Source organism: Misgurnus anguillicaudatus, chromosome 6 (assembly GCF_027580225.2).
Source record: "Misgurnus anguillicaudatus chromosome 6, ASM2758022v2, whole genome shotgun sequence".
In the NCBI taxonomy this organism is placed as follows: domain Eukaryota; kingdom Metazoa; phylum Chordata; class Actinopteri; order Cypriniformes; family Cobitidae; genus Misgurnus; species Misgurnus anguillicaudatus.
In genome coordinates this window covers 21813836-21826294 of record NC_073342.2, presented here as the reverse complement: position 1 = coordinate 21826294, position 12459 = coordinate 21813836, and the positions used below count along the sequence as shown (strand labels likewise).

Genomic DNA, 12459 nt, shown 5'->3' with positions numbered 1-12459 from the left:
TGGTTTGCGTTAAACGCGTAACAATCCATCAACGATTTCTACAAGAGTTGGTTCCACACTACAAAGTGCAGTACTTTACGGTGAGCACCTAATAATGTTATGTAACTCAACTCAACTGGTATTGTGTTGTTAGCAACGCAAAAGTCTGGGTTCGAACCCCAATGAACACAAACCGATAAAAATGTATAGGCCTACCTTGCCATGCACTGTAAGGATAAAAGCGTCTGTCAAATGTAGGATACACCTTATGTTTAATGTTATGTAAATGACACTGACTGGATGCTTCTGAGGTTAAACAGTCCTGTGTGTCAGTTAATAAGCTTAGTAGTGGGGGATGGAGAGTATGACAGTAGGTGATTGATCCACACTACTACTGTCTGTGGAAGTGGGCGATGCAATCTCGGTCTCCCACAGGAGGAACATCAGGTGACAAGCACTGGAGACTAGGCTCAATAACCGAGAGAACAGTGCATTGGTTTTTCAAGGACACGACCTTGCCATTTTTTTCTCTTTGCCTGTACAGAAGCCATGTGGTCGTGAGGGATGATGTATGAATGCTAAAAATACTAACGTTAATATAAAATAATACAATTTCCCAGATAAGGAGATAAAGAATGAATGGACATAATAACAAAAGCAAACAATAAAATTTTAATACAATTTTGTACAATTATTCATTGATTAACATAATATCATATACTCGCAAAGGTTCATACATATGTGATTATTCAGTATTCGTGAGGAACGTTATATTTTGTCATTATATTTTAATTTTGAAGCATGTTAGTCATATTACATAGTTACCATAATTATATCATTATTATAATCATGATACAGTGAAACAATGATCAAACATGGCAGGCTTGGTCACCCAGTAACAAAACAAAATGAAAAGAAACAGAAATACTCGTTCCACTTAGGGAAAGATACAGCATGAATAATCTTGAGGGGTATATAGTAAGCTGGCTGTGATGGAAGAACAATTATTTTTGTATAGATCGGATCTATGTCCATTATGGATACGGCACACAGTTCTTGCCATACATTTACCATAATACGTATTTTTTTTGTTCAATTCTTGAGATGCAAAAACAGTGAGCTACATAATCCTTTGTGATGTCACTGGTCAACAATACTCAACCACCTCTTTATGAATCCAGGCTGTTAGTGCGATAAAAATGCTACTGTATAACAATCATATGATACCTCACTTTGGCTACGGCAAACAAAGAATATCATAAAATGCTACAACATAAATGCCCATTACATGCGCACACGCGCACAGAGCTGACAAAGAAATATTACAGTGTAATGCATCATGTGGTCTGCAATACCAACAAAAATGTCTTTGATTTGTTACACATCCCATTCTCATTTGCATTTTGCGTGCAATTTTACCAGTGCAGGGAACAATATTAGAAATTGGGGTCTGAAATTGAAAATAAAGATATGATAATGAAATGCATATTGCAAGGATGGAACAGGATTTAAAATAATGTAATGAGTATATAGATTAAATTATGAATACATAGATTAACAAAACAAATAAACACATACACATACACAATAAATAAATGTATACATACACATGTATTATAAAATCATATAAATTATACTGTATTTATAATAACCTGGGACAAGGAAGGGGATTTTCATTATCTACCTATGTAAGCTTTACTTAAAGGAAGGACACTTAGAAAAATATATCTTCCTTTTATCAACGGCCACATATGGCATATCATAGCAGGTGCTACCTAAAATATTGTTTAAAAAAAAGAGAGTTGTCTTGTTGGTAGTCTGTACCAAATGATTACATTTCAGTGTTTTGTTCGTTAATTGCTGTAATGCACCTTGAATGCTCAAAACCCTTTAGTTTTACAGATATAAATTATAATACATAATAAACAAAACAGATATTGCACAACCAGAAAGCATATACAACCTCATGCAAATTGTGGGGTATAGGCATACAGCATTTGAGAAAATGTGCATTTTAGAGTGTCTAAACAGATGTAAAACGTAAATTAGGTGCACTGTGTAGATTTTAGCGGCATCTAGTGGTGAGGTTGCGAATTGCAACCAATGGCTCAGGGCGCACTCACATTAGGGCTAAAGCCTGATTTATAGTTGTGCGTAAACTTTACGCCGTAGGTTATCCGTAGCCTGTGCGTAGCTCTGCTAGCCTGATGTGCACCTCGCAAATTGTTTAACAACGCATCAGTTCTACGCGGACCGCAAGCGCTGTGTTTGGTCCACCAGAACCCCTCCCGTCAGGTAACAAAACCTGCGTCATAGGTATTTCCGTTTGCGATGGTGAAAACAAAGATGGGCCAAGTTAAGGAGAGATTTAACTCAAACTGCAATAAAAGTCGCTGTTTATTTACTTCCATCATTACTCGTCTTCTCAAATCATACACAAGAAGTTGCTGTTTCTTCTTCGTTTGTGGGTTAACTTGCCAAACTTCTTCTTCTTTGTGGTCGCATTGCTACTGTGGTTACACTCGTGGATACTGCCTACCAGCGGTCTGCGCATGTGTTTGCACGTCGACGATGACGCAAAAGTATAAATGAAAACCACCGTGGAACCTACGCCGTCGCGACTACACCGTAGGACCTACGCACAACTATAATGAGCCCTTAAACCAACCAAACTGTGCCCCAGTGCAATTGTCCCCCCTCCCAACTCCCCCAAAGGCACGCACTCACACTGTACTTTGAGCTATCCGAGCCTGGGCACGCTTTTGTCATTAGGATGCGATTGTTTAGAAAAAAACGGGAAGTAAAGCACTCTCTTAACACTGGAGCCTATCGTAAAGTTAAGTTTATGTTTTTTATTTTGAGTCATTTGATGCACGATGACACACAGCCCTCTCAATTGCTTAGTTGATCTGTCACGTGTGCAGCTTAAACATTCATGTAACCCTGCTGCATGCATCAAAAGGTTTTACGAAGGCAGATGAAGGTGAGTGCCTGAGCCCAAGTGAACCAGCTTCAAGCTCACCTTGGCAAGCCGGCCATGGCATGATTAACCAAAACGTGCCCGGGCAAGGTACACAGCGATCACACTAGTGACTAGTCAAACGAACCAGGCTTTGGGGGTCAAACGCACCCGGGCGCAGTATGGTTTGGATAGTGTAAGTGCGCCCTCAGTCCACAGCTCACCCCCTCTTTCGAAACGCTTAGAGAAGACAAATTTAATAAAAACACAATGGTTGATTAGGTAAGGTAAACAAATAGTTGTGTATATTATATTGCATTTCAGTCAATAGAACCTCCTAAAATGTACACATTGCACCTTTTAAAACATACAAAGCAGAATTAAATGTAACTTTGTTATTACAGTTCTTAACTAGTAAGCTTTGGTAAATGCAGTGGGCTTTTTAAATAACTGCGTCATAGTAGTGTCGTTGCCATTCTCACAATCATCCATTAACCTTTGTTTGACAGGAAGATATCTGCCATTTTTCAGATCAACCTTTTGTGCACGTACAAAACCAAGCATACCATTTTATTGCTTAAGTACTGCACAAATTTACATATAAAGCGCATACAAAATGATTGGAAAACATTCTTAATGTTCTCTGTTCTGTTGTGGAAGTGAGGATGTTATTCCCTGGTGTTCAGATGCTAAGGCAGTATAACAGGAAAGGCCATAGATAGACTAAGCAGTACCTCTTCATCAATAAGGAGGTATGTATGGGGTCAAGGTCTAGTGAAAAGAAAATACTAGATTTAGGTAACTGGAATGCTGAGGGGCGGGGTTTGTTTGTGCATGTGTATAAATCTGTGTATGTTTGTGTGTGTATCTGTGCCACCTGCTTGAAAAGACCAGTACGATGTGTTCTTTTACAATGACAGATGATGCTAGACTGATGAATGTAGCTTTGACCCATCACATTTCCCTCCTTTAAAAAGAGCATACTATAATAATATGACGATAACAAGCAATCACTCAAATGCTCACAAATTCACAAACAAACACACGCTTCTTAGAATTATTACTCTGAAGAAACTGTTTTGTTTTTGTTAGTTTTTGTTTTTTGGGAAGTTGTAAGTTGCATATCCCTATACAGTCTTTTCATTAGACAATAATATTGCAAAAATGAATGACAGAACTTGGAAGACAATTTTAAGTCACATTTTTATTCTTTGCTCAGTCTTGTTAGTCCGTTCTTTCTTTTGGCTTAACAAATAGGGAATAGTCATTGTAGACCAAGTAGTCCAAGTAGACCAACATACACCCTCCTCCTTCAGTGTAAAACATACGTTTTTGATGGTTAATTCCGGCTATTAAAAACAACCTAGGTCACTCATTATAGGAGGGTGTAGCCCATTCTCACAAGTTCGATGGGAGCTTTGGGTGCAAAGTTGGTGTCCCAGGGGTGGACCTATCACTAGACAAATGGGATGGTGATCCACCCGAGGACCCAGTCTGAGCAATGGACAACTTTGAAGTTTGTCTTGATAGGACAACATGACCAGGTATTGAGCTAAATGGTTTGATAAGGGTGGGGGGCGATGGTAGAGGTGAAAAACCTGAAGCTAATCCTCTAGGCTGGGATAAGTCTGGTGGTTGTGATTCTTGTCCAACCAGCTTAGATTTTTCAGGTGGTCTTGGGGTTGGGAGAGACATAGAAATGATGCTAAAATCCTGGGAAGGTAGATCAACCAGTGATCCACCCCTTTCTCTAGGTTGGGATGGTGGTGGAAATAGTGTCTGAGGGGTTAGGAGCGAGCTTTGAGATCCGGAGATGCTAGCAGGATGACTATGCATTGACATCCTCATCTTCTCCACTGTAGGACTCTGGCATGTGGGGCTCCAAGCAGAAGGAGTGCTACATGGTGATGCATTTCCTGATCCATACTGTGCTAAGGAAGCAAGAGCAGATGGTTCTTGGGAAAACTGGGAGAAAACATCTGGCTGTAGACCAACATGAGGGTCCTGGTATTGGACAATTGGGACTTGTTCTAAGATGCTCTTGGAGCAGACAGGGGACTCCATTACAGGAGACTGGGAAGCTGTCCTGGTAAGTTTATTTAAGTCCTGACTGGGTTTTGTTGGTTGAGGATTATGTTGAGCCGAATGCAGCTGGGTCAGTATGTCCTGACTGGGTTTTGTTGGTTGAGGATTAGGCTGAGCCGAATGCAGCTGGGTCAGTATGGGACTCACTGAGTGTGCTATCAAAGGGGTAAGGGTAGAGACTGGAGGAATTTGAAGCTGGACAGCCTCTCTTCCAACTGCTCCTTTTTGGAAGAACCGAGGAAGGGATGCAGCAATGCTGGGAAAGGAGGCCTGAGGAAACTGAGGTGGCTGAGAATGAAGCTGGGCAACACTAAACTCTTTGGACCCCTGGGAGGCAAAGGATCTATAGGGGTTAATGGAAGACTCTGTGATGCTGGAGGTGGTGGTAGTAATAGTTGTTGTGATAGTTGATGGCAGAGAGCTAGAGGACGGTGGTTGAGGGGTGGAGGTAGATGATCTCTCGGTCCTGAGTGTGTCCAAAATCGGGGTCTCTAAACAAGAGCTCAACTGTGAGCTAGCTGATGAGGAGCCACCAAATGCAGCAGCACCCGACAGAGCCGTTGAAAACCGTTTTACAAATCCTGGCTGGTCCTTCAAAGAACCAAGCAGTGGGACAGGGGGCCGGAACAGGGTATGAGGCAAATGAGGGTGGCGAGTCAGGGCAATGGCGACCGAAGTAGTAGCTGCAGCAGCTTGTAGAGGAGCTTGGATAAGAGGCGCCCAGATGACGGGAGTGTGGGATGGCGTGGGTGCAGGATGAGGAACTGGGGGAGGTGTTTGCATCAGGTGGGCACAATGAGCCATGTCCCTATCATGCTGCACGATCTGCTGGATGATCTCGTTCTCTTGGTAGTTCAGCACTCCGGAATTCAGATCTCGCTGGACCTTGTGCTGGAGCACAGAGTTCCTCTTTCCTTTAGGAACAAAAGAGAAGACCAAGCATGAATAACAAACTTAATAATGTAAAAAAATCATGTTTACTAAGTATTGTGAACTTCCACTTTGTCACAATATGGATAAAAACGGTTTGCTAATGGCAATTTATGTTTACGTTAAACTGAGAAAATTTCATTACAAGTTATTAGCTCTCTTCATAGGCATCTCAGAACAGCTGTGATAAATTGACAGCTCTCACCTATGCGGTCAAGGCGATCGAGAGCCACAGTCTCAAAGGCGCGTCGCATCATAGGGTACTCCTCCAACACCTCGTTGAAATGGTCCACAGAGAGTGAGTAAAGACGACAGTATGTATCCGCTCTGACACTGGCTGTTCTTCTACCTCGAGTCAGCAAGCAGATCTCTGCAGAGATTTAACAATATGAGCCACCAGAAAACTAGAAGCAGAAATTTTAATCCCACAATTATTGAAGTACATTGGCCCCAAAAGTATTTGGACACTTCAGGCACATTTCAAATTAGATTCAAAATTTCAAAGGAGTTGGGATTTTCTTTTTTAAACAATGACAGCCCTTGTAGAAATGACGTCAACTTCATGAGCTTCTATGAGTCACTTTTTAACTAACTGTTGTCAAGGTCATTTGTAGGGGATGTACTGTATTACATCACTTCTTCCTCAAGTAGTTCATCACATGGACATGTTCCACTAACATTTAACAAATTTAAGTGGGCACACGTATTGTTTTATCATTCAAAACCTAACAATTTCTTTTTGATGTCTGTGATATACTTCCTATAATAAATACAATTTTATATTCAGATATTCATACATTTTTAAGTGTGGCTTAAGTGTCCAAGTACTTTTTACACTCACTGTATTGAGTACATGCATGAATGTAAAAATGGTTCTTGGCAAGTTTAGAGCACTCCAACACTGTTAAAGGGGTCATGACATCATCAGTTTTGCTTTGATATATTGACATATTACAGGTCTTAGTATGATTAATACATCCTGCAAGGTTTATAAGTTTCAGTTTATAACGCCCTCCGTATCCATAACGAAAGCATTCAAGTAATCGTTCTCCGGAAAAAAACGAATGAAAAATGGCTGGATTAGTTACGTACATATAGATATATTAATTTTCATATGACCTGCCTGCTCCAGGTCTCCAGCCTTCCCCTTCTCTGTCCCAGAGAAAGACACAGCACATCATCGTATCGTTGGCTCCGCCCACTGGCGTTCAGTGACTAAACTTCAGTCAGAGCAGCAACACAAATGGATCTAAAGGAGTAGTTGTTTACAATCATGATAAGATTGTAATAACAGTAATATTTTGATGTCAGACAAATACTGCGCTTGTTGCTGGCTTTGGAAAACAAGCATCTTTGCATGGCTTCAGAAGGATCCTGAGGTCAGAGACAAATGGATTGTTTATTTTTTAACGGATGTACTGTCATTGTTGTAAGTTTTTTTTCTATTCTTTTGGCTATCACAATGTGCTCAAAAAGACAATTTGAGAAGCTGTATTTGTAGTGAAACTATGTAGTAGCCGAAGCATGTAGGCTGTCAATCATAGAAGTGGACACTAAGCAAGGCCAAATGCTCTTAAAGGGAAACACGCAAATCAGAGGATGAAAAACAGGGTGGAAAAAGGTCATAAATTACTTAAATTTGTATGTTTTTCGGCAAAAACTTGTTATATTATAAATGCACATCAGAGAACATAATACAATGATATAAAGAAACATGTCATGACCCCTTTGATATGTGAAAAAATTCACAATAGTGGGAATCATGAATTATTAAATATCTTTGTTGTAAATGCAATGACTTTACAGCTATACTGTCGAGGCTGCATTTTTTGAACGGGCTTCTTCGCACCCAGTTGGTATTAAAATACCACTTTGACAGCTTATACTTGTACTCGGCTATCATCTGTCTGGTCGGATGACAGTGTAAACCACTATTTGAAGCACAGAGGAAATTTCTAAGTGACAGACAAGCAGGCGGGCACATGAGACTGCAACACTAATGTGGTAATTGAGGTTCCCTGTCTGTATCACATTCTCACACCTAAGAAATAATACTGTTATACTGTTTTCCCAAAAGTTCACACACTAGCTCATAAGACTTTCAGCACTGAGGAAATAAAGCCGCCTTTCCACCTAAAATGACCAACGTAGGCCGATAAACCACAAGTCATTCAGTCCCTATTGAGAATCGCAAAGGGACTGTGTGAGGTGCCGACCATCTGCGGATGCCTAATTTTTGGATCTGCTTTGAGTGTTGGATTAGAAAAAAAATGGACCTGTGCGACTACACCGCATGTGATACGCCTACCGGAAATGATGTATTTAAGTGTATTCCAATCAAAACACATGTTGTGCGAGGTGAAAATTATTCATCCTTTTTTGTTTAACTTCATCAGTAACACTTGAATCCTTTAACAAAAACATTACTGATAAGTAATACATTATTAATTTCATATGTATATGTTATTATTTTTAATCTTGTCTTTGTCATATATGCATAGCTGTTTATGGTTTTATTAATTTGCATTCATTTATTTATTCCACTATGGTGAATACTGATTGAAGGCTCTTACGACTGCCACTAGGGGGCGAACTCCGAGAGTCGTGTCTGAATGTCGAGTACATTGGAAAGGCGGCTTAAGTGTGTGAGATGTAACCACCGTTATTCAAATTGTACAGCCAAACCTAATAATGTATTCATGAAACCAGAAATATTGATTATTAATCTTGCGCTTACTTGTTTTATCCAATACATTTGACTAGTAACAGCAAGCAGCAAATGTAGACTGTAATCGAAACTTGTTTTGTGATTTGAAATGAACTGAATCACAGACTTTTTTCAGCCTACTCGTCAGGCTGTTTAGGCATTTTAGGGTTGTCATAGAGGACAGATAAAAGTTGTCATGAAATGAAAGTAGCGATTGTCTTATTTTCCTGTCGTGACGTAGGGCGGGAATTGATTTCGTCCAACGAGAACCGATCGGGTCATGTTGCTAATTGCTGCTATCTTTTCTCGGGCCCACACACTTGCGCCATTCCTCATGACAGGAAGTAAAGAGAGGTTGTTACAAAAAAATAATGAAGCTTACAGATCACAAGTCATTTATAAAAAAATACCACAATATTCCTATAAAAATAGTTTTTAATTTCAATGTCATGACGACTTTAATTTCCCAGGACAGTAATATCTGTCAGGTAATAGGTACAAAAGACCTTACAGGTTATTAACAAAATTTGATGAAGGTTTGCTTTGTGTTGCATTGGTAATTGGTCTTTAAGAGCACCAATTATCCGAATCACGATTTTACATTTCCTCTGGTGTGTAAGTGTGTATAAGTACATACGCATTAACGATATGCAAAAGGTACAAATTCCAAAGTAAACGATGATTTTCAACGTAAATCTCTTTTCTTGGACTACAACAAACACGCAGATTGTAGGCAACAGTTTACTTCCTGTGCCGGTTGCCGTAGACACGACGGTCATTGTCCTAATTCCTCCCACTTCTGAAATACAGCCTGTGAATAGTATATGTTTTCATATTTAAGGAATATACCACTGACTAAACCATAATTCAAATTCCACTTTTGAGAAGAGCAAAGTAGTGCTTATTGTATGTCGTTTCTACGATCACAAATGCAGACATAGTTTTAATGTTTTAGTAATTCTTACTTTACCAATATGTTACGTCCTGCTCAAACCGCACTGGCAAAGGTGATCGATCAATTTGGTAATCTGCATTTTTTGGATCAGATTCACCTCGTATTGATAAGGTAATAAAGACGATTTTAACTCCTGTCAGCATCGCATTGTGAGCTAATCTTCAAAACATGCTAAGGAGCGCTACATTTCCGGCTGACGTCAGAGGTATTCAGGCCGATCACAACGTACAGATTAGCTGGCCAATCGAGGACACAGCGCTTTTCAGAACGATGAGCTTTGTACAAAATCAGAGCGTTTGAGGAAGGCAGGGATTTATGGAGCAATATGGAGTTGTTTTTAGCAATGTAATAGGTGATCTTTAAGCGCACACCGAAGATTAAAGGAATAGTCTACTCATTTTCAATATTAAAATATGTTATTACCTTAACGAAGAATTGTTGATACATCCCTCTGTCATCTGTGTGCGTGCACGTAAGCGCTGGAGCGCGCTGCGACGCTTCAATAGTATTTAGCTTAGCCCCATTCATTCAATGGTACCATTTAGAGATAAAGTTAGAAGTGACCAAACACATCAACGTTTTTCCTATTTAAAACGAGTAGTTATACGAGCAAGTTTGGTGGTACAAAATAAAACGTAGCGCTTTTCTGGGCGGATTTGAAAGAGGAACTATATTGTATGGCGTAATAGCACTTTTGGGAGTACTTTGACTTGCCTGAAAAGTCCGCTCCCCTTCTCCCTCTCATAATGGGAGAGGGAGGGTGTTACTGCGCCGAGTCGAAGTACTCCCAAAAGTGCTATTACGCCATAAAATATAGTTACTCTTTTAAATCCGCTTAGAAAAGCGCTACGTTTTATTTTGTACCACCAAACTTGCTCGTATAACTACTCGTCTTAAATAGGAAAACGTTGATGTGTTTGGTCACTTCTAACTTTATCTCTAAATGGTACCATTGAATGAATGGGGCTAAGCTAAATGCTATCGAAGCGTCGCAGCGCGCTCCAGCGCCTATGTGCACGCACACAGATGATAGAGGGATGCATCAACAATTCCCAGCCAAGGCAACAACACACTTTAATACTGAAAATGAGTAGACTATTCCTTTAAGAATACAGGGGGTGAAAAAAGCCTGAGGAAAACAACATGAGGAAAAATTCAGTGGTGTTGTTCGTGTAACACAGAAAGTAATCCCAGTCTGGTTTGCTTCTCTATCTTTGTGTCTAGTCATCAGGGCCAGAGTCATAAACAACGTGCCTCCAAAAGCAACTCCATCATATATCACACGTGCATTCTCGGGTTGAGAAAGGTGAAGCGAAGGGTGGGGACGAATGGAGAAACAGAGCAAGAACAACGAAAAAGAGGAATAAGGAGAATAAGAATCAAGAAGACACATAAATAACATGGTGCCTAATGTAAAAATACCACATACTGCAGTATTCAAACATATTTTGAGACACTTACAAAAGCAACTCAAGGACAATACAGCAATGTGATGGGTTAAATTCCCAGAGACACAATACTGTTAAAAATGCATATAGCTTAAATCGACTAGGTCACTTTGTGTTTGTATTCATATGCAGTATGCAGCTTCCTAGTGTTCCACATCGAATCCATATCGAACAAAGCCAGTTAAGATTACCAAGAGAGAATGGATGACATATGGAGACTAGGTGAGCTCTGCACTAAGCCAGAATCCAAACAGCTCTTCTTTTCTGTACTTTTGCACAGGGTTTATAAAAAGAGATTACAAGCGGCTTGTTGAACATGTAATGACCTCAAACGAGCCTGGGCAGAAGGAAAAGGGTTTTTGAAAAATATGATACTTTTTGCTTGAGTAAATCTGCAGTGTACTGATAGCACACAGACTGCTCAGTTGCTATCCCAGAACCACACAGAAGACTGTAATCGAGTTTACAATAGGGCTAGCTTGCATTCAGAGAGCAGATGGTTATATAATTTCGTTCAAAATATTTGCATCGCCCCCATTTTCCTTAGAAAAAAAGAATGATTATGTGTTTGGCAAATCTAACATTTGCATACAACGTAAATTATATTGCATATAAATGATTTGTTGTCATTTTAAAGGCCTTTAGTATTATGAACATCGAGTGAAAATGATGGCTTTGCGTCAAAAAGTACAAAAGAAATATAAATCCAAGCCATCCACTTTTGATGACTTAACTCAAACTGTTATCTTTCCATACTTCCTCAATCTTTTGTTTGAACGAGTTGAAGGAAATTAATTTCATGAATGGTTAACTTGTTGAACGAGGAATTTCCCCAGGCTCCTGAAGCGAGCCCCGTTCACTGATTCGGTTCCCCAGGAGAACCAGACGATAACAGTAAGGAACATGGTGGTACCAGCCTGAACGTTAAGCATATTAAACCTCACTAATAAGAACAACATGTTTCCCCTCGAAGTTAGCGATCTGCAACTAAAGTACAAATTCATCAACATGAAGCTTTCAATAAATCTGCCAGATACCAAGCAATGCTTCGAAATGATCATCATATTAATAGCAAAAATCAAGAAAGACATGATGAGAATAATAATTAATAAACGCATACATAAAATGTTTTTGTGAAAATGAACCGAAATGTTGATGACTCATACTGCACTAGATAGATATTCTTCCAATTAAATACATTGTAGAATTAGGGGTTGGGCACACCAAAACTTTTACGCCCGGGGCTGGCCGCATGTTTTCAATTGTTTCCAATGGAAGCTCTGCGTTTTTCAAATAAGCCAGCAGCTAGCGGTTTTCTTTTGCGCTGAAAACCGGCGCCTGGCGGTTTTTCTGCGCTCAACGTGAGCACCGAGAGTTGAAAAATATTCAACTTTGG

The 12459-nt window shown here is 39.8% G+C and overlaps 1 protein-coding gene across 1 annotated transcript in view; it reads right to left on the bottom strand.

Annotated features, from left to right (window-relative positions):
* Positions 1–141: 141 nt before the first annotated feature.
* The window catches only part of hcn4l (hyperpolarization activated cyclic nucleotide-gated potassium channel 4l), a 44542-nt gene continuing 32224 nt past the window's right edge, over positions 142–12459 (bottom strand). Inside the window, exons 7-8 of the mRNA XM_055192412.2 lie at positions 6159–6323; positions 142–5937 (exon numbers count right to left, since the gene is read on the bottom strand). Of these exons, the coding sequence (XP_055048387.2) occupies positions 4337–5937; positions 6159–6323 (1766 nt within the window). The 3' untranslated portion in view covers positions 142–4336. The remainder of the gene's footprint in view (positions 5938–6158; positions 6324–12459) is intronic.